Source organism: Pavona decussata, unplaced genomic scaffold (assembly GCF_977016875.1).
Source record: "Pavona decussata unplaced genomic scaffold, jaPavDecu1.1 SCAFFOLD_6, whole genome shotgun sequence".
Classification (NCBI taxonomy): domain Eukaryota; kingdom Metazoa; phylum Cnidaria; class Anthozoa; order Scleractinia; family Agariciidae; genus Pavona; species Pavona decussata.
The window spans coordinates 4,767,501-4,791,306 of NW_028145430.1; the positions used below are offsets into that span (position 1 = coordinate 4,767,501).

General features: G+C 36.8%; 2 protein-coding genes across 2 annotated transcripts in view; both read right to left on the bottom strand.

The window, feature by feature from the left end:
- LOC146489321 (MAPK/MAK/MRK overlapping kinase-like) overlaps nt 1-23,806 on the bottom strand; it is a 33,099-nt gene that overhangs the window by 5,902 nt on the left and 3,391 nt on the right. Inside the window, exons 4-13 of the mRNA XM_085107859.1 lie at nt 20,579-20,649; nt 19,601-19,679; nt 19,141-19,189; nt 15,675-15,760; nt 13,531-13,623; nt 13,075-13,176; nt 8,308-8,442; nt 3,177-3,224; nt 2,407-2,494; nt 353-397 (exon numbers count right to left, since the gene is read on the bottom strand). Of these exons, the coding sequence (XP_084963985.1) occupies nt 353-397; nt 2,407-2,494; nt 3,177-3,224; nt 8,308-8,442; nt 13,075-13,176; nt 13,531-13,623; nt 15,675-15,760; nt 19,141-19,189; nt 19,601-19,679; nt 20,579-20,649 (796 nt within the window). The remainder of the gene's footprint in view (nt 1-352; nt 398-2,406; nt 2,495-3,176; nt 3,225-8,307; nt 8,443-13,074; nt 13,177-13,530; nt 13,624-15,674; nt 15,761-19,140; nt 19,190-19,600; nt 19,680-20,578; nt 20,650-23,806) is intronic.
- LOC146489322 (uncharacterized) overlaps nt 1-23,806 on the bottom strand; it is a 219,254-nt gene that overhangs the window by 3,834 nt on the left and 191,614 nt on the right. The window lies entirely within an intron of this gene.

Below are 23,806 nucleotides of genomic sequence, written 5' to 3' on the forward strand. Positions count from 1 at the left end.
TCCTTGTCGTTATTGTTGTGATGACGGACACATTCTGGCTCGAAAGCGATTCCCATGTGTTTTGCAATATTCTCTTATATGGAAATATGACATCATGAATAGGAAGCCAGGATACTAAAGTGTTAGTCAAAATGGCAGCACTTAATTTGAGTCTCAGGCTACTTTGGAGGTAAATTTCATACGGATTGGAAGCAGTTCTGGTCAGCAGCTCAAACATTGGTGAGTAACTCAATTTAATGTTTACCTTTTATTAGTAGATTAAATAATACATGATTTCTGGAGTCACCAAATTCTCCTTAACACCAAAGCATACACATCTCAATAAATGAATGTCACCATAATATTTACTTACTTCAGTGGGAGAATGTACATGACTCCTTCCCATCACGTGTTTTCTCTGAAAGAAAAAAAGGAAAAGATGTAAACTACACTGTTATAAATTGCCGTTGTACAATGTTACCATATGATGCATGATGCTATCAAGAGCTCAATATTTGGTCAATTTGTGTGAAATTGGGACAATCAAAAGATCTTGGAGAAGATCAATCTGTGCAGTGAAGGCATAAAATCATGCTGTCCTCCTGTACGAGACTTGATTTAACACCCCTCCAACTTTTGGATCTGTTCCCATTAATTTTTACTTCTACAGCAACCCATGCACTGAGAGCTGAAAATTAAGGTATAGTTTAGGGGTATACAATACGAACATATACTGCCCACTTTTTCTGAGTCAAACACGTGAGATTTTTGTCTCGTCATGACTGGGATAATTTTCCGAAAACATTCGAGCCATTTCCATAGACTTCCGAACATTGCCGACAATGTCCGAAGATATTCTGACGACCTTTGAACACTTCCAATTCAAACGGATTATAGACATTTGAAAGCTTTCGCGATTGTTATAAATAAGGGGAAAGAAATAATACATAACAAATCTGAAATGAAATGAAGTATTTTTAGAACAACTCGTCCGGATTTGTGAGTCAGGCGTGAGAAGTTGGCCTTGATGCGTGAGATTGATGTCTTTAGTCAGCAGGTATGAGACTCACGCATAATGCGTGAGAGTTGGCAGGTATACAAACATTTTTAAGCTTTTTCCCTGTTTTTTGTATTGGACACTTGTCGATCTAATCTGTAAACTCTTCCATTTCTAGATCTGTTGGTGTGATTGATAGCATAGCCCAGGAAATAGTTTTTAAATGGCATATCACATAATTATGGTCTCCAAGCTCATACAGTAGTTACTAATTTAGATAAAAGGCAGTCTATGACTGCATGTGGCTAATACTTTATTTTTGTAGAATATTGCAGTAAAAAAGCAATGTTGTATAAAATCCAGAGGGGCGAATGAACAGCTCCAGTCAGTGCCCAAATTGTGCAGCTTAATTTGATCGTGTTGTCACATGGATGAATTTGGTATGTGCTGGAGGATTTCAGTTTGTTTACACTTTAATACACAGGGAACAGTAATAGATATGGTTTGGCTCTCCCATGGTTTACATATTAAGATCGCATGGTGAAGAAATTCCGTGAATCAAGACACACACTGATAAACAGACAATAAGCTTTCTTAATTGAAAAATTTATTCAGACAGACCTGTGTTCACGCTTGAAAAGCAAATTTGTTCATTATTTCAATTTTCACCTCGAATGAAGGCGACCGATCCAAGCGAACTGCGAGTCACTCAAGTACAATTTCTCGGCTCTTTTAAACTGAGTATGTTTTTCAAAAAAGCCATATACAAAGCTACTTGAAATATGACAAATCCATCAATTTGACATAAAGCACGGTCAAATTCACATTCCATTCAAACTTGTAGTATTTTATAAAGTGGATTCCCAGGAGCACGCAAAAATTTCCAAGAATGTCTACAGCTCATGTGATGATTTGCAGATCTTGTTTATGATCACACATATTTCGCTTTGACACAAAATCTCGAACAGGAATTTCTTCGCTATGAAATCACTGATTTCCTCTTTTTAAGCAGCCGAGTGTTCCTTAGAAGTTGTTCTTTTGATTTACAGTATTGAAAACCTGTGCTTTCCTTCCAAGAACCACAAATTGCCACCTTGAAAAAATCCATGCATGAAAGACACAGCAGCTATTTTGATTTGAATACAATGATCTTCCATACGAAGAAAGCCGACTGAGATCTTGTCAACCTGTCGTGGTGAACTCGACCCAACTTCGGGTAAATTCTGCAATTATTTCGAAAGCTTCCGATTTACGGACTAACGCATAACACAGTAACATAGTAGCTACTGACCTTCCCAGAAGGCAGTAGCCACAAAAAATTTGTTGCACTGATGTTATGAGAAAATTTTCGTTAGATTATGATAACTCATTCATTGTGCATACACAATTCACGAGTTAAAAGGGGTGGTTTGCTGGGGAGTCTTCTGTACCTTCTTTTTTACTGTCCTGTGTGGTTTAGAAATGACTGATGCCTCAGAGGGTGATGACAACCTGGCTGCCTGCCTTTTGTCTTGCTCTCTGTGAATATTTGAGAAACAAGGATTTAACAAACATAGAAAAGGTTGTTAATAAAGAGGGAGACGAATAGCAAAGAGCTAGGTACTCCCAATAAATGATACTTGATACCCCTGATTGATAACAGTGTAAAACTCACATTTTGATTGGTCTTGAGGAGTTTGTGATTAGGGTACTACAGATACACAAAATAATGATGTCACTGAGTGGTGTGACCAGCCTAGAGTCCAACAGAGCAAACTGTTTTGCCAAGAAGGCATAGCAGACAAACAAAAATAAAATGTTGTTTTATGTTAATTTGATTCATTCTTCTTTGTTCTCAGATCACGTATAGACATCAACGTTCTGGGTCAGTTATCTGAGTACAGACACATGTCAAAATGGAATGTATTTGCTAAATATACTAATCTGTTAGTTTATAACATATAGGAAGAATGACATTCAGGTTTAACTTCAATATTTAAACACTCAATCCAAACTGGGTTTTCTTCTCATGGGTGTAGCATTTTATTCTCAGATAATGCGTCGAAATTACTGTGGCATCAATTCTAGGGTGCACCCATTAATACAAACAGAGTGCTGCCCAGCACCTGTTTCATGGATGTGGTAAGTAATAATCACACAGATTAAGTCTGTTGCAGTGGAGCACGTGTAACAGTAGAGCTATCGTATCTTTCATACATACCTGAGTTGTTTAAAGTAGGGATGTCTCAGGGCCTGCTTGGCTGATATTCTACATTACAAAAACAACAACAAAAACAAATAATTTAGCTATTACAGTGTACATGGATTTCTGCATTAAACAGTACTTTTGCATTTACAGTAAGTCCAATTTAATTTACAATGTAACAGGACTGAGTGAACTAGTTTACAATCTGCCCCTAGTCACTAAAAAACCCCAAGTAAGTGATAGAGGCTTTTTAACTGTGCAAAATTTGCAAAACCCTGCACCCCTTTAGGTTGCTAATAAATTGTTCCCCCAAAGACAAATTATGACATTATGATTAACATCTTGGCACAATATTTCTTCAAATAATTAAGAACATTGAATTTCATACTTGATATTTTTGTTCATAAATTGCAAAAAGCTTCAAATCATAAACCATGGAATACTCTGGAAATTATGTTTAAACAAGCATTCAGCAATAAAGTGTCAAATAATTTAGCAAAGTGCTTTGGACATGGTTGACCAATATTTTACTATTTATAGCCCTGGAAGAACTTTGTGGAGAAATAATTTTAAGTCCCATTTTTATCACAGTTGCAAAGAATTTGCAGTTTATGATATACATGTACAGTGTACAACAGTAAGAACAAACAATTTTGAGAGTGGTTGAGTGAAAAGTTAGGGTAACAGGGAATGTCTTGAACACAAAATAATATCCATTGCAAACTGCAATCACAGCTGGTAGGGCATGATACCATGCATGAGTTTGACAGCATTTTCATTTGCATTATACCTAATTAAAAGTTATTTAATATGGACTGTTGACTGATACCACAAGTCTGCTGAGTGCTGTCTTGGCTGAGCAAAACAAGATGACAAACTGATTCAGATGGCAAAACATCAATTGAAAGAATGGAACATACTTTCTGAAGATGTTCTGAAGATTTTCAAGTTCTCTTGACACAACATTCTGGTAAATTTACAGCTTTGCTTTGTAGTAACTTTAAACGGCAATGACATCCTTTGAGCTGAACATTCTCAATAGGAGCAGTCCTTTTCTTTATTAAGTTTAGCTCCTTTTGCTTTTGAAAGCCAAGTTGTTTTATTTTGAATTGTCAACTTAATTAATAAAATGCTTACAATTCCATGTTTCTGTGTACTCAAAAGTTTGACGTAAACAAACCCATTTACCTTTTTTAATTACATTTCATGAACTGCAGGATATACATGTAGAACTTTGAGAAGTGCTCTTAAGCTCAAAGTAGTCTTATTGTTTTGACACAAAATTATTTTAAGTGTATACACGAGATTTTATTTCACATAATTCTGTACTATCTGAGTTTTGCTTGCTCACTATTAAGGACCAGCCGTTTCCAGAGGTTTTCCAAAATTCAGCAAAATTGACAAAGTGGTTATTTCCTACCCCCTGTGCAGTAAAAATACATCATTTACAGGGCAAAAAAAAACAACACCCCTTTAGTCTAAGATAGTTAAAATTACTAATTATGGAATAAAATACACTAGTTGCCAATTAAAAATTTTCCAAAAAACAATCTTGAAGGTAAACATTTGCAAAATTTTGATGAAATTTGATCCGCGCGTCACATGGATGAAATTTGATCCGTCTCGTGAGCATGTGTTTGTTTTCGCAAGATTGCACAGTTGTCACGTTTTCTCAATGAAAATAGAAAGGAAAAAGAAAAGCTTTCCTAAATGAAAAATTTATTCAGAAAAGTCTTTGTTTATGCCTTACAAAGAAACGCGTATAACTATAAATGCGAGACGAGAGACGCGCAAGCGATTTGAAGGAACAACAAGTCCAATTCAAAGTGAATTTCTCGACCTGTGCAAATATTTCGCAAAAACTGTTCCGAGTACAAAGAATCGGTCAATTAGAATAGTATTTTAGTACAAATTCACAATCAAACCTGTAATTTTTTGGCTGTTGAATTCCCAGAAGTACTCTAAAATTTCGCAGAAAGTCCGTGGCCTGAATAATGATTTGAGCTGTCCGCTCGCTCGTCGCCTGGATAAAACAACAATTTGTACTCGAAGCACTTTTTCTTCGCAGTTATTTCTCGGATTTCCACTGTCGAAACTGTTGAGTATTTCTTAGCAGTTCTTCTTTCGATTTACCATTTCAAAAAGGTGTGTTTTCCTTAGGAAAACGCAAAAGTCGGCAACTAAAAATTTTCTATAGACAAAAAGCTCTTTTGTCTAGGCCCCCCTAAGACCTAAAAATATATGCACAGTAAGTGGATTCTGTTTGGTCAGTCCTTTCTGAAGACAATGAGAACAATAGGGGACAAAAAATTCCCTTCTAGTGGAGGTTGGCTCCAAATGCATAGTGCGCACGGATGTGCCCGAAATTACAGCCGGTTTTGGCCGGCACAGTGCATTGTGCAGTTCCAGAAAATATCCATACCCCCCCCCCCCCCCCATGGAAGGTCAATGGAAATTCCGAGGGGGAGGGGGGTTAATAGACGGAAATTTCCGAGGGGTTGGGGGGTGTTCCTATGAAAAATTTCTCCAGAGGGTCAGGAGATTCACAAAAAAATCGTAAGCGAGGCACAAAGTTGGCTGACAAGAATTTTCAGTCGCCACTGCGGAAAAATAATTATAATCCAGCACAAAAGCAGCGCAAACGATGATCATTCTGGAAAAAGACATTTCGGTAGAAGTGTTGTCTAGTTAATCCTTCTGATAAGCAAAAGTAGCGCATGACAGGTATTTTTCTTTGAAGTTCGACTTCGCGGCGCGATCAATCAGCCTCATATCATGCCGCGAGTGCATGGCTGTGACTTCACAATCGTTTGAAGTTCGAGTTTTGAATTAAATAAAACCCCTCTTTACTCGTATTAGAGCATCAAATGAAGAGATTAAAAGGTTTCTGAACAAACCAACTATTTTGATGAGCATGGCCTTCTCGTAGTCCCACAGGCTAGTTTGCAATTGAAATCTATTTCTGACACGACGAAACGTACAACGTGCGTGCTGACAGCGCTGTCGTGCTCGATGAATTTATTTCCCACGGAAAATTATTTTACCGTGGCCACAAAACGTGTAATTTCTCCAATGCAATCTTTCACAACAAAGATTTCTGGAAGAAAGGGAAAAGATTCTGCAGAGATATTTCCATCCAGTGAATATTGATGAACATTGGAGTTGAAATTTGATCCCGTGGCATCAAATGCGAAACTCTCCCGATGTGTGCAAATTTTGCTCTAGATTGAATTCCGTTGGACGTGAGACAGCGACGTTTATTTTGTAAAAACCTGACATAAAACGTTGAAAACAGAAACTTCTTTTCTTTCTCGAATTCATTTCATTCACGATCTCAGTGCCGAGACGTGAATCCACAGACTAATTAATTTTGAAGTTATGACAGGAGAACCTTTTGAAACTGTTCACAAAGGCGGCTTTCAATTCTTGTGCATGCAGCCAGTTTTCGACTGGGTTTTCAAAGTTCTTCAAAATTCTACTTGATACATTAAAATCCAGCATCGTATATTCAATGTGCAACTTAGATTCTTAGCGGTTTCTTCGTGGCAATAGCAAACGTTTTTCTGCGGAGGTCATAACAAAATTGGAAATATTTGCAAAGGCCGGTCGATCGTTTTTAGGTGAAAAAGAAAAGTTGCTTAAGTGCTCTAGAAAGTTATAAATGTAAACTACGCAACAACAAAGAATTAAGCCATGTTTTATTGACCTAAAAATTCGACCATTTTAGAGTTTTTTCCAATTTCCAAAAGGATAAACAAGTAAAATAGCGAAGTGTTGTTAATAGCTGAACTAGTTTAAGAGTAGTCAACGTCGCTTCAATAATAAAAACAATTGATCATAATAGTGTGCGTCGTCAATTTTCTTAGTCTTAATGGATTTTGAACTTCTGCGGGGTATTAAAGGCGTATTAAAACCCCAGAAATTCTGGAGGGGTGGGGGGGTCATCATAAACCCTCTGGAATGGAAATTCCGAGGGGGTGGGGGGTTAAAATAAAACAACCTTCTGTGGGGGGGGGGTATGGATATTTTCTGGAACTGCACATTATGGGTTAGGTAAAAGAATTGACTATAGTATATTCTTGACAGGGCTTCAAAGCAATGTTAAGAGTCATTCTCACAAACAACTGTTTTCTGCTGGAAAATGTGAATATGAGCCTCACCAGTAAAAATCAACAACATAAAAATGGACAGACAATCTTGTAATTCTAACGATAGCAAAAATGCTCTTCCAAAGGGAAAAAATTTGAGGATCCCTATACATGTGCAGACACATTCTGTCTCAATGGCTTAAACTTTCTGACCAATATGAACCAGTTAATTGATACTCTGGCCACGTTTGTTCACTCTACAAGAAGCACGTAGACCACATAAGACAGTAAATTCAACAAGTCTGAAATGAATAAATAATGACATCTAAATTGCATCATGATCAAGTCAGCAACAGAACAGGGAAGTTAAGTGATTTTGTTTTCCTCAAGTCCATTTAAGGACGGTGCCTACTATTGTTACTGCGCATACGTTCTGCACATCGCGAGATACTCGGGTTTCCTATGGGTGGTGCCTACTAATACAGGAATGTTTTTGCGCGGTTTAAAACTATATGGAGAAAGCAGAACTTACCAAATGCCTTTGGTATCTCAAAAGAAAATTGGGGGTAACCGTACATTTTTCAGAGAAAATTAAGCTTTAATTTAGAAAAAAATCCCATACATTACTTTATATTTTGGCGCTTCATAGAGATATTGTTGCTTAATTATCTCTGAAAAATGTGTAGTTACCCCCAATTTTCTTTTTGAATTCCAATAGTCCTTGCTAAGATCTGCTTTTCCTGCATAGTCATAAACCGCACAAAAATACTTCGGTATTAGTAGGCACCGTCCTTAATTTTCTTTCTTTATCCCAGAGGATGCCGGATAGCTTTTCTAGGAAGAGTACTCTGTGGTGACCAAGACAACTTAGACAAAGGTTTTCTGGTGAGTGGCCTACAAAAAGAAACTCCAGGTAAACCTAAACAAGCTTTTATAGGCTGGTTAATAATAATTATAAAAAACACTGTCCATACACTGTAACATTATATAATTATAATAAAACCTTTTGAAAGATTTTATGAAATGTAAAATTGACATTTTAAATAAGACATAATCACCTCTCGTCAGGATCATAAGCACACATAAGTTCAATGAGTTCAATGCACTCCTGTGAGACGTGATCATGAGGCAGAAGCTTACTTATGCCTGTCCCTGTTTTTGCAGGGAAGTTAAAATTCATGCTACGTGATTTACTGAAAAACAACAAAAGAAAATAAACAGGTAAGTAATTAATACAAAATAATAATATTAATACAATTTAACTGTGATTATTACAGATGTTGTGAAGTACATTTTTGTATCAGGAGGATCCAGTACCCGTAAATTAAAAAGCTGGATGCTTGGGGATGTCAAATATAGGCTTCGGCTCTGAGAGCAGTTGTTATACACCAGTCTTCAGTTTCTTGGTATACACATCAAAAACATTTGGGGGCACAGTTTAAAATATACATGTGAGGAGCACCAGAACAAAAAATACGAAAGGATTTTTTTTAAAATCCATTACTCAATTTACATAATGTATCCACTTTTAAAGGATCTTTCACATTTTTGTGGCACTTATCAAGAGAGTGAAACTTTGACTTTGTGAATAACAGGTAGTATGATGTGCTTGTCGTGTTGTCACAAGCCTTCCCGAGCCTTCTCATATTCAAATATAGTGATGTTCGTCCAGCAGTGCAGTATATAAATATCTGATGAATCACCAGAATGAATCACCTTCACTAAGCAGCCGCTTGCTTCTTCCCAAGGCTTACTGCTTAATAGGAGTTTGGTGGTAAATCATTATATGTGACACTTGACTGTTTAACTTAAGATACAGGGTGGGTAGATATATCAGATAGGATGGGGGATGGGGCACATGTGTTATAAGAGGGGGGGATTGTGATTGCAAGGTGTACAAGGAGGTTAGAACAAGAGGGTGCATGTATCTGATAAAAAGGCTATCATCAAAAGTTATGTTTGAAACCTCCCCTCCCAACTCCTAAGGAAAAAAAACCACAGTTTTTCAACTACAGTACATCTCATAAATAAAATTCCTCTGCACTGATAATGAACTATACGCAGTTTAAAGTTATTACACTTAATAGGTAAGAACAATCTGACTAATGCCCCATTCACACCAAGGCTTAAACACATTTAAAAGTTGTTTAGTTGAACACATTTTAAAATTGTTTCCTTCATAAAAGCTGATTTCGGATTTTTGTCGACTACAGATTTAGCACAAATGAAAGCATAAGTTAAAGTTTACTTGAATTTTTATGTCAAAGCCAATGGTTCAGCTTTCTGTTACCAATTTTCATTTTTGATAAACCTGGTTTAATTGAAGGGCTTGATGGAAAACTATGCAAAGTCGAAAATTTGCTTGAAATTTTTTTTTGTCAAAAGTGCCTGAATTTTTGCATGTGGCCTTCAAATTAATGGAAAAACATTGCTCTGTATTTTTTTTCGTTAATTAGTGCTTCGTTTTCGAGAAATAACGTATGCAAAAAACCAAGTTTTTCTTGGCGGTGTGTCTTTGCCATCTTTTGTTCGAACGAGAAACAAAAGAAACCTTTTGTTAAACATGGCTGATCATGGATGCCAACCATGGTCAACCATGGTTTGACAATGGTGCAACCATGGTTTAACCATGGTCGACCATGGACGTTAAATGGCACAAGGCCGACCATGGTTGACCATGGTCAAGCTGGCTGTGGAAAGAAACAGGGTCAATCATGGTTGACCATGGTTAAACACCATGTTTGACCATGGTCAACCATGTCCTTAGTTTGATACATACCATGTTTGACCATGGTCAACCATGTCCTTAGTTTGATACATACCATGGAAAACCATGGTCAACCATGTCCTTAGTTTCATACAAACCATGGAAAACCATGGTCAACCATGTTCTTAGTTTGATACATACCATGGAAAACCATGGTCAACCATGTCCTTAGTTTGATACATGCCATGGAAAACCATGGTCAAACATGCCTTAGTTTTGATCTATTTAAATAACATACCAATTACTAATATAACATAATGGTCAACCATGAAATGGCAAGGCAGAGCGTGTCAATGCTTCACTAGATTGGTACCGTTTAAAATCTGGAAGTTATTGATTAATCACAAGAACTATTCCATGGAACACAACTGCATTCTTAATGAATTTCCATGGAATTCATTGATGAAAACATTTCACTGATCATGCTTGGCCATTATAATGGAAACAGCTTTATTTATAACGCTTAAAATTACACTAAAGGCTTTAACCACAAGTAGTGACTGAGGGACAGACAGGAATTTATTACTTTTCTGTGATCAGGCTATTACATTCATGTAAATTCATGTAATCAATGTTCCTGAGTAGTACATTAGTAGCAAAAGGCACGATTCATAACAAAATGAATCAGTTAAAATTATTAAAGAGTCCAACGATCATAGTGGTCGACTTATCTTGTTGAGCAGGATTTGGTGCCTTCACTCTGAAGCTCAGTACAGTCTTGCGTATCGGCTTGACAACAATATTGAGTTGAAAATCTGTAGTAAAACAGAAAATTGAGCGCTTTAAGTGAGTTCTTCTGAGTGATTACAGTGTCATCTTGTTGGTTTCTGAGTAAAATGAGTGCATTCTAACATCTGAGGTGACAGTTACAAAAATATACACCCAAATTGGGCATGAAGTTGATCATGAACTGATCTCCATGCTTCATTCAAATCAAGATCATGTAAGTCGTCAGCTTATATCAAGACATTATATCAAAGTGGCTACAAATAATAATAATATTTATTACCCCGTTAAAACAATAATGCAAAAGCTTTGTATTAAAAATAAATAGGGAATGTCTACTTCAAAAATCTCGAATTTGCTCTATAAAATTCAAGAAGGGCAATTGCACTCACCCAGAAGATCTATAAAATCACACATTCTCGCGTAGTCTTTCATCAAAATTATTGTGTGAAATCTTACCTCTTTCTTAAAGTAGTTATCCACATTTGCTGCTTTAATCCATCATTTTTTAGCTTAACAGAGGTAAAAATCCAGAGGAAATGTCTCCTAAACGCTTGAATCCCGCCTAAAATCTAAAATGAAACGGTCTTTTCCCGAGCCTGCAGTGCCATATCTGCTGACCAAAGTGGCTTTGTTCATGCCCAGTCTTCCCAGTCTGAATGAAATCCAAGATGGCTGCCGGTTAACTCAGTCAGACTCCAGCTGCAGACAGTCGCTTTCTTGCTCATTTTAAAAGCTAGCATTGCGCATGAAGGCCGTTGGAATTATGATTCAAAGCATTGCTGTTCTTTTTGGCATTTAATGGAGTCAAGATTCATCAAAGAAGGTTTAAAAGTAATAGTGTTTTCACAAATGCAGTTCAGTGTATGACCAATAATAAAATTGTAAGCTCATGTTTTTTAGTATTAAAGCTTTCCTTGAAAGGAAGCCAGTTTCAAATACTTATATCAGTTGCTCATCTTGGTTTGGTCTTTATACGACCAATTAAAATAACATACAAAAAAATACAGCTCACTCTTGTGGTAATAAGACAACGTATACAATTCCTTTCTCTTTCTTCCAAACCATTTGTTATTGTTGCATATTAATTAAAATTTGCCATGGTTAAGATTAAAACCTACAACAAAGAAACTGTGAATTATACATGTGAATAGACCATATTCGTATTCTCGGTAAAATATTTGAACTGGATCGAGCTTGCAATGGAGACTCAGGCGGGGGAATATATTAGAAACCATTTGCATGTGAAAAGATTTCCCCGCATAAGCCTCCTGTGCAAGCTAGAATTTTTAAAACAAGGACTACCACTTGTTCTGCTAACTAGACAAGAGCTCCAAGTGAAGAAAAACATATACTAAAAATCACTATTGGGTTAGTCCTCTTGAACATGGTCAATCATGGTATTCCATGGCTGACAAAAAGCGACTCAAAAGTGTTAAAGTTTTATTTTATCTTCCTTTCTGTTATAGTTATTTTAGTGAATCAGCAAAAAATTATGCTGTAAATGTGTTGAAACATAAAAACATTTTTACTTGTGTATCAGCGAATCTATTATCTAGCGCATGAGTGACACTCGTGATTGGACATGGTTGAACATGGTTTTCCATGGTGTTCAGTAATTGTACTTCAGTGCTTATAAATGTGATCTAAAATTGATGAAAATCACTTTTCTTCATCCTCACACACATCAACTGCAACTTTCTACACAGTATCTTTCAATACTTGATAGTGATATTTTTTAACCATGGTCAGCAGTAAAAGAGTCACCATGGTCAGGCATCATGGTCACAACACTGTCGACCATGGTCAACCATGGTTGGCAATGAAAAACCATGGTACCATGGTCACCCTGACGCCGGGGAGCGAAGCGTGGCTTTTTGCGCTTGTAAGTCGTTCCGATGTTACAATGTGCTCATTGAAATTCACTTCGATTCGAGAAGTTTCTTCGGTGGCCAAAGGGACTAACGTGGTGTGCGGCCCAGTCAATTGAGTGATCCTGGAAGCGGGACGTCAGTTCGATCCATGCACCTGGATTCTTTTTTTTTTTTGTTTGTTTCAAAGAAAAGTAAACCATTAACGTTTATGTTGAAATCCATTCTGTTGAAATCGCGCCAAACAACGACGAAAAAAAAACGTGAATCAGTGGAAGAATCAAATCGTAAGCATGCATTAGATGACGCATCGGCTCGTCGACTTGAGCTACATGTTTTGTTGGTGTGAAAGGGGCTTAAGACTGAACACAAAATATACTTAACTGGACTACATCACACATAAATTATATGACCTACTAATTTAAATTTTCCTTAACAGACAAAATAATTTTGTAACTCACTTTTGCAATTTTTTTAGAATGACGGGTGATGGAGTTCCCAGGACATCATGAATCTTAGCAATCTGATCAACTTCATTGGACCCAGGAAAAAGTGGATGCAAGCTGATAAAAAGACAAACAAAAAAACAATGGTTGAAGTTGAAGTTCAAGTAATAAATTTAAAAAGGTAAATTCAACACAAAAAAGGTTTTGCAAAATTCAGAGGCAAAGGACATTTAAACCATCTCCATTTGATTGAACTAGATTTCACAGCTAGCCAGCAAATGAGAGTAAAAACTACAGGAAAATAAAATTATGTAGACCAAGTGTAATGTAGCACAGAAACATGGCTAATTTTTTTTATAATTTTAATAATTTGCCAAAGTTTAATAAAAGTGGGCACCAGACACAGGTTTTGCGTTCATATAGAAATATTGCAGAACAATCTTTGTAAGCCACTCTCAGTCTTTAAATCACCTTAACACTTCAAAGAAAACACAACCAACACTCCACATATCCATCTTGTAAGTGTAGTAACCATCAGTCAGCAAACATTCTGGGGCACGGTACCTAGAATCAAAGAAATTACACCCACCAGTAGCGGGGAAATACTCTCAAACTTGGTTAGTTACATAGTTGTCATAGTGGAGTTAAACCTTACACCTGTTTACACCAGTTATACCTTGTTTTCAACTGTTCCAAATTTCCTTGAAATTATCTCTGACCTTACAAAGTCTGCACGTGTGTATTGAGCTTTCCAATTTCTTTGAATTACATGTGCATAGTGTACTTTAACCCTAATAATAATAATAATAATAATAATAACAATAATAATAATAATAAAAATAATAATAATAATAATAATAATAATAATAATGTAGTTTCAACGACTTGGAACATTGAAAGTTCAGTTGTATTACATTGTTGATTGGCAAAGATTTCCATTTGTCAACCATTAGAACTAAATATTAGATCTAATAGTGGGCAAACAGAAATCGTTACCAAACTGAACTTTCAATGTTACCCCTATTATTGGGGTAAGCAGTGGTTCTGGGTTTTCATGCCGTTAATGACTGGAACAATTTAAGCAATGATATTAGGAACTTTGAGTCTATGTTGAGATTTAAATCTACTTATTTTTCAAGTTTATGAGTTACTTTATAAACGTTTTGTATTGTACTTGTTATTTTTCTCCATTTCTCTCTTGTTGTTGTAAGTCACATTTTTATTATAAAGTGGAACCTCGATTTAACGAACCTCTATTTAACAAAGTCCTCGATATAACGAACAATATTCTATGTCCCGGCCAAAGTTACAGTAAAATGTACGGAATAGAACCTTGATATAACGAATTCTTCGATATAATCGATATAATAAACATAATCCGGAAGCCCAAACGTAAAATCTACCTCGATATAACGAATTACGATGTCAACATGCGACAGAAGATTAACGCTGAACAGATCAACAGTCAACAAATCCTTCTTATCCTCATGGTAAAGAGACAGCAGCCTTTCAGTCAACGGCTTATTATTTCTCATAGACATTGGTACTATAGTATTTCGACATCAGCATTGAATTCCGTGACACCTGTGTTACAAATCAATCATTAACTATGACCTTGATATAACGAAAATTTTGGTCGTTTCCCCTGAAGTTCGTTATATCGAGGTTTTCGATATAACGGACCCTTGATTTAACGAACAAATTTGGCCGGTCCCCAGCGACTTCGTTAAATCAAGGTTCCACTGAATAATTTTATTATATTTAATATATAGTAATTAAATAAATATTCAACCCAGAACCTCCTTGAGACCACTTTGTGAAGAGTATTTCTGCTTAGATATTGACTAATAAAATAAAAGTAGATTAATGTGTTTGTTTTTCAGTTGAACATAGTTAATTGCTATACAGCTGTTGTTTGCCTGGTATAACTCAGACTTTAATTGGCTGGTTGGTGATCATGTGGATGCTGAAGTTCAAGATTCAAGTAACTGTTACATTTTTTAACTGCTGTCAATCACTGCAGTGGATGTCTAAGAAAACAAAAAAAACATTTGGGCACTTTTTTCCACTGAGGAAATGTTACAGATGATGACTATTTGTTAAAAGTTTAGTAGATGGTTAGTTCTGCTTTGCATTTCTTCATCGCGTCATATTTGTCAAACAGTTTGAATGTTAAGAGCTTTCAAGAATAAGTAAAAGTTGTGTTGAAATTTTCATTTTGTTGTTTGTTTGTTTATTTTCTGTGGCTGTAAAACAATTGAAAGCACTTAATCACTGGCCCCTCAGGAAATAATTAGTTTTGTTGTCCCTCAAGTCTCTATCAGCCAGTATCAAGTACCAAACAGGTAAAGTGGCCAATACAGCAAGAGGTTTATAAACCTGACAAGTGTTTGTATCAAATCAAGGAAAAGAAACAACTAGATTGAAGTATTTGCTACTGACCCAGTCCTGGAGGGTTACTCCCAGTAGTATGTCACGGTTGGCACCTATTAAAATACCCAGGTGAGGAGAGACAATGTGGAGGAACCACCAACCTTCAGATCTGAAGGTCAGAACTCTCCAGAAAGGAACCATGACTAATTAATATTTATTAACTTCAAAGAAATAATGTTTACCATCTTGTTGATATATATTCTGTGTATGGTTGCTTGGAGTAAACACTACGGCATGATCCAAAGTCTGCGAGTTTTACAACATCATCCTAATTTAATAAAGGCAAACACACTACATTGTAGCAATTAACACTTCAACAACCTTTCAAAGCAACCATTAGGGACAGTTCATCATTAAGTAGAATGACCAGGTCAGAAAAAAGATGTACTGGGCTTTGAAAAAAATTTCTCTCATAGCGTTACAACAGGCTTTGCACTTTTGACCAGGTTTTCAAAAAACGTTTTGAACAAGAGAATGTAGAATGAAAATAACCACCTGTTCAAAATGACTATGAAGTATTTAATAATATGTTCTTACTACAGTACCGCTCAAAAGTAAGTTACCAGTCTCGTCTCGTTTCTTGCGAAACGAGAGTCGCGTCTCTCGATACGAGATTCTCGTCTTGCGAGAATCACTAAAGCGGAAATTTTGGAATATTACCGAGTTTCTCGCGAGAAGAACTAATAACTGAATTTCTCGTGCACTTGTCTTGTGTTGCCTCTATTTACACTGTATGCCGTTTTTAACATTGGTGAAGCCGACCACCAAAGATGAGCTCATTGCTGGAATTTTGCGGTTCTGGAGAGAGAGAATGACTGCAGAGGAGTGTTCCACCTATATTAATCACCTGAAGAAAGTCATCCCCTTAGTCATTCAACGTGAAGGCCGTGCATCAGGCCTCTAAAACAAACGGTTCTTTTAAGAGCCAAAACACAACGGCTCCTTTAGGAGCCACCACATTTATTAAAGTCATGACCAACACTTTCTTTCCCTTAATTATTGTAGATTTGTATAATGATAGTTTCATTTATGTTTGTAATCGATCAATGATATTTAATACGTGCATGATTTCTCGACAACCATAGAATCCTTCGCCGATTTTCAAAAACAATAGTGGGCGCTTAGCAACGTGGTCTGTTTAACAATTGATGGATTTCACTGATCCAAATTCATTCCCTGCATGTATTTCACTAACATCCAAGTTTATCGATCAATGATATTTAACAGCCTGGCGACGAGGTGTGTAGCCTGCGAACGCACACGTATTTCCGGCTGTCGCTTGTCTCCGCAGCCGGAAATACGTCTGTGTTCGCAGGCTAAAGGAGAGGTGTGTTGTTTATCGATAGCGTAGTTTGCTACAGGTCGCATGATTTAGCGAAGCCAACCGAGGAACACTTTTTCTAAAACAAAGCGGCTTTGGAGATATTTATTACAACATTTGCCCTCGGGGAAAGAAGCTTTTTTTCCGAAGATTTGTTATGTTGATTGCCTTTTATGTTTATGTTATAAACTTATCATTATTAACGATTAGCAATTACCCGCAAAGTCGTCACTTGATTGACACTTACATTTTAGCCACAACCCATTATTGAAAAGTAACAGATAGATTTTTTAAATGCAAATCACATGTAAGTTTTCGTATATTTGTTTCAGGCCTATGTAATACACAAATAATCGCTAGCGCACGTACAACAGAGGCCGCAACGGTCTAACTGGTCATCACCAGCTCTTTAAAGTGAATGTGTTTGTGGGTTTGTTTTTTTTTTTCTAAATCCCTGAGAGAATAAAAGATATAAAAACATACACAGCATTTACAATCTCTTCTACACAAAGACGCTTTATTAGGTTCTGCAAATTTATTAGCTCCGATAACCCAACGTGCCACCTCCGAATAAATGCGCAATGACAGATTGATCAGTTCGCTTATCTTTGCAGCCGTCGTTCGCTTGAATCGCTCTGTAGAGGTCTAAATCACAAAGTACAGTGTATATACAAACACATTAAGTCCTCGATCAGTCGGTAAGTCGCTTAACAAAGCAAGCTCGATTTTGTTTGCAACCTGGTTCACGATCGATAAGCTTGCGACCAAACTCCATAATTCAGCTTGCTGCGTGACAAGGGCGTCCTGCCGTATCAACAACACCGACACTCAACTTGATATTCTCGCGAAACTCTCGCGAGAAAAGTCAAGCCTAAGTAACTGTACTTACAGTTTTTTCACTCTCTCGCGAGACGAGTGTCTTGTCTCTCGAGACGAGAATCTTGTATCGCGAGACGAGAATCTCGTATCGCGAGACGAGAAACTCGTATCGCGAGACGAGAATCGCGTCTCGCGAGAGGGTGGTAACTTACTTTTGAGCGTTACTGTAGCTCTCATGAACATTACATGATCTTGACTACAGGTTAATCATTTCAATTAACAGGCTTTCAAAAATTGGACAAATTCTGGACATGCAAAGAAAATCTGCTTTTTGTTCCGGTTTTAAGTAAGGAGGTAATTTTTAAGTTAACTATTTTTTTCACCAAGTTATCCTCATAAATAATGAGCTATCCCTAACTTGAAAATACACTGTATAAAACTAATACAGAAAAATTGCCTTTACGATCTGTACAAACCGTACAAGTCCCCCCCCCCCCCCCCTCAGATAAAACGTGAAAATTAAATGAGACGCAATTTTTGGACCGTATATATACGGATTGAAAAGCGTCTTTAAGATCTGTACAAACTGTATATTAAGCCCCTCTCTCTGATAAGACATGGAAATATTCTACATGTAAGTATCCTTAATGACATGCAATTTACGGACCGTATACGGACCGAAAAGTGCCAATTAATTTATGATGTGTTTTCACACCATAAAAGTTTGTCAAACCGAACGGATCGTGAAGCTGTTTTTTCAGCCCATTATCAGTTTGTCTTTATTGGATAAACCCTTTGGAAGGTATAATCCCTCAGACACATCATCTTCATTTCCACGTGAAGACATAATAATAGGCAGAGAATTCAACCTCCTTCTTGATGTCAGCTTTCTTAAATTCCTTAAGACAACTTTCAGCATACATGTAAAGCAGAAGCAAATAATTTTTTACCCAAACAATAGCCATTTCTACACAATATCACCTTGGCTAGAGACTCTTGCTTCCACAAAAATGGCATTTCTGACACCATACTGTAAAACATGTATGTTACGCCGAAGAACTTCGGCGTAGCCCCAGACGATTTACGCCAACTTCTGGCGTATTTCAGGTGGCTTTTTGGCGGGTCCAATTGTTGGTGTGGCGAAAATCCAAAAAAATGTTCCAGGCTGCGGTATTTCCAAAATAAATAATCCACTTACTGTTTCGACGAATATTTTCACGCCATCAGATGTTTGTGGTTTTGTTTGTTCAGAGGGTTGGTGCTGGTTTTGTCGTCCCCTTACCCGTTTTTTGCCGACCCACTTTATTTCAAAATTCTTTGTATAGTTTGATAGCCAGCTCTATAAGCTTAAATTTGATATAGGGGTTTACATATCTACAGTTTAAACTGGATGCGCTACATCGAAGGCATAGGGTCCATGTTATACAGTCCATGTTCACTTAGCTAAAGCAGCCTCAAGGTAATATTTTGAACCTTATTGTGCTATTTATTAACTTGACAATATGTACCTTGATTAAAATATTTTCTGGCTTTACATCTCGATGAAATATTCCATTCCTAAATTTAAGGAAAGAAACAATCATATGGTATAATAAATTATTGTAATCCTGCATGTTAGTGTTTTTAGTCCATATGAAGGGTAAATCAAATAGTAACTAATTTATGTACTAAGGACAAAATTAAAAGACAAAGTGGAGTTTTTGCATGGCTTTTAACCCTTAGACAAGTTACATGAAGTTAAGTGTAGCAGATTTCCTGGAAATGAGAAGAGTAGAAAGTCAACTAAAAGACATAACTTTTAATCTTTAGTGGACTAAAAAGTGGCAAATGAGTACAGTAGAGTATGGCAGTGTAGGACAGAGCAGACTTGCCTAAGTGGAGTAAAGTGACTTGACTACTGTAGCTTTCTACCCATTATATGACAGCTGTCTTGTTGCACACCAAACTGAATATACCAGTTCCACTCACCTATGCATATGATCAATTGATTTACATAGCTGGTACATATAGTTTTTTACTTTGGCTTCAGGTAAGTAGTGTCGCCGTCCTAAAAACAAACAAAGACAACATTTAATAAATTACTGACAATAATTAATTGCTGGTACGGCGAGGGAGCCTGAAACGATCAAGCAAGGCAACTCTTTAATCAGCACCCTTCTTGCAAAAATTAATGCAAAGCATTGTGGTTGCAGTAAGACCAAAGGGGCAAGGATGTTGCGGTTAATTTTGTAGACACCACAATGCAACGTGCACTGCTCTGCTCCCTGTTAACTGAATTCAGACAGAGCTTGAGAGATCGAGGTAAATATTTCTTTGTTTTTAATGTCCCTAAGCTTTGCAGAATGTTTTTACTTCGTTTGTATTTTCTAAACTGAACGTAAATATTGGCAGTTAAGACTATGTCTAAGTTTAAGTCTTAACTTTTATTGTAAATGGTTTGAACCCAGGAGTCATGTCATAAGTACGTAAATTATGATCATCCGGGCGAGTGAAGTCCTGAGAAGGACTGTTTGTGGTGACTTTGACTGACGTTTCGACAACCTGAGCGGAAGTCATCTTCAGAGTTTTAGTAAGAAAAAATGAAGGCAACTTCTTGAAAATTGTGCTTGATTACCTGAGTTGATTACTTCCAAACTTTGTTCTTTTTTTTTTAGTACAAAACTTGGGCACTTGGGCTACACTATCAAATTATCTGAAGAGTATCTTCTTATCTGAATAGCAAAGAATGCATACAAGGCTGTGTTTGTAGAAGAACCATCTGAGATATCAAGCCAACTGGGAGCTGGTCATTTTGCGAGTTTGTAAAATGAAGTCATTGAGGATGAATATATGAGAGCGAATGTATGAAATAAATTCACAAAAGTTCACAAAATGAACAGCCCCTGTGACTTTGCTTGATAACTCATTTGGTACCAGTGTCACAGGTGATGTACATGTATGCCATACCTCTTATCATTTCATATAAGTTCATGTCCATCAGCTCGCAAATCAAGGCCAATGTTCCACTTTTCTTGTCACTGATGGTTTGTAATGTATTTACTCAATCAATACATTATTATATACTAAAAAATATATTAATTTATATTATTATATATATATTCACTACAGTTGAGACAGATTATTGTATGGGGTCACGAGGACTGGATTCATGAACCCCCAAGTCAACACCCAATCACATTCCAGAACCAAAAGCCATCATGCAACAGTATTTGCGTAAATCCTGCCAGTTCAAGTGTATGAAGAAAAATCCAGGGATGAGGAAACAGTTGTATAAGTTTCAAATTTTAAACCATTTGCCTTCACAAATTAAAAAGGGTTGATTATCATGTAGTTAGTAGCCTTTGCACAGCTGCTAGCTCTCCTTGGGGGATTGAGGCATTGATGGTTGTACATCTAGTATATGTTTAAGGTGATGTTTTGGGAAAAGAAAAAGGTAAAGTATCCAAAGTTGTACTAAACATAGCCTTGTGTGCAACACGCCTCCCATCCCCTAACATTGTGAAATATTGTGCTCCTCAGAAGACAGTTCTAAAACAATCTGGGCATTCTTTTCCTTGCTTTCATCATTCGAGTACATGTACATTATGTGGTTCCACAAAATATCCACACATCTGTAACTGAGTCACTTTGCAATGCCCAAAGGCAATTTCTGAATCATTTCTAAGATCGTTAAATAAATTAATAAATTATTATTATTATTATTATTATTATTATTATTATTATTATTATTATTATTATTATTATTATTATTATTATTATTATTATTATTATTATTATTATTATTATTATTATTATTATTATTATCGTTACTCAGGAAAGCCATGGCACTTAATCCAGAAGTCTAAGGTACATTAAGCAACCAACAGGAGTCGTGTTTGGCCTGCCACCTTTTCAAATATCTGTTGCAGTCCCATGGCCATTTTGTGGTATGAGTAGCAATGCTCTTCAAACTTTGATGGCCATTATCCCTGACTGAAAAGATTTCCAAGGATCAACGTAATAAGAAAGACAGCCCTCACCATTCAATTGAGAGAAACAAAGAAAAAAAATCAAAGGGTCTTCTGCGCCAACTCGTGAATGCAGAAGTGAATAGTAGTGGTAACCTTGTTTACATACTCTTCTTCAAATTTAAGACTGTTTGTCAATACGTCTTTTATGAGCTGGTGGCAATTCTTGTCTTTGTTTTCATTAATTTTGAAGAAAAGCAGGTTCCATCTCCGGCTGTAGAGGCTTTGGCGGGTTAACTTGTTCTCTTGTATAATCTGGTCCTTTTCACACATCGCCAAACGGTCTTTTACTTCATTTTGTTCGTTTTGTGTGAACTGAATTGAAGCTTCGAGAACAACTACTTTATCCTTGAGAGTTTTTAAATTATCTCTTGGTTCCTAAAGAAGGGCTTTTAGGCTTGCAATTTCCACACTTTTCTCAGCGTCCTTTTGTTCAAGTGCCTTGTAGAGAGCTAAAAGTTTTTCATAAGGGCGGCCATCTTGTTCGAGTTCATCGCCGGTTGAACTACTCGGTCTGGGTCCTTTCTCCTTATTTTTACCTTTTCCACTCATACCTTTGTATTAAAACAACTTCATATGGCTTTAGGGAGTGTTTTGGGCGATAAATTTACAAGTAAATTCGCATTTGGCTTGGCCTTCATTGGAGACTCAAAAATCATGCCGTTCACTCTGAATTCATTCCCAGACTCCTTGTTTTTACCGGTGCAGTGTAAAGCGTTTCTTCCCCAGTGCCCTTGAATGTGAACTTGCATTATGATATCTGTTCGTTTATATTGAAGTGTTGCTGCTTTGTCAGGATAATGAAGTGGAATTGGTTGTACTGAAGTTATGCATTTTTGATAAGTACGTTACCACTCGACCTCTGCTTATATGTTGGTCACAGTATACGCTAATTTACTAGAAAACACACGTAAGAATCAAAATTCGGCCTCTTGAACAATAAATAAGCTTATTTCTTGCTTTTACTAGAAATAGAAATAAAGGGGAGGGGGGGGGTGTATTTTGTGGGTTGATTTTGGAAAATCCAGAGGGGAGGGGCTAGGGGTATATGAAAAATCCCTTCCATGGGTGGGGTATGGATATTTTCTGGAACCACACATTGTATAAACAATTAAACAATTAGATTATATATGCACTCTGATTCCTCCCCATATATGAAGCAATGCAAAGGTGAACGTGTGTGGTTTTTTGGTGGTTTTGCATGGTTGCCCATCGACAAAAGAGCGTTGATCCAGTTTTTTTCCAAGAACCTCCTTTTTTTTTCCTCGCGTCCTGTTGTTCCCGAATGAAACTTGATACATGTGAATGATTTTGGTTGCCTAGCGTGTGACCTAAGTCTTGCTGTTTTCAGCATATTCCTTTCTAAATGTACGTTCAAACAACGGCTTTTGTTGTGTTTAATAACATCCGAAGAAGGTTTTAACCAAGTGAACATGTTATCCAAGTGAACGTGAATATAGAGCATAGAGCATTACAATGCAAATTTTCAGTGTCTACATTTTTATCTGTTATCTTTCGTACTCTTGTTTTGCTTTTTTGTAACTTGTGTGGTGAAAATAAAGAAGCAAAGTATAAAAAAAAAATAAATAAATAAAAAAACAAAATTTATCTGTTGAATCGATCTTATCACTCAAACTGGACCCCGAATGAATTTTATTGCGGCTTCTGTCTGGGCGAATTTGATCATCAAAATGTTTGACACAAATTTATAGAGCTTAGTACAGAGACACCATGTTAATGTCCCTCTGAGGGACACAAACGTGGCGACCGGAAATAGGAAAAAACATCTGGAGTTCACTTTTGCCAGAAAAGAGGTTTGTTTTCCCTTTTCGAATGTTAAGATAAATATTTCACCTCAAACTTATATTTGTTTAGAATGCTGGAAATCACCCGAAGAGGGACTTTTAAGATACGGAACAGCTCTGTCACGGCTGTCCTCCTGAATGTTCAGCTCCAGACCCCCCCCCCACGGATGGTCAATGGAAATTCCAAGGGGGATGGGGGGTTAATGGACGGAAATTTCCGAGGGGTTGGGGGGTGTTCCTATGAAGAATTTCTCCAGAGGGTAAGGAAATTCACGAAAAAATCGTCAGCGACACAAAAAGTTGGCTGACGAGAATTTTCAGTCGCCACTGCAGAAAAATAATTATAATCCAGCAAAAAAAGC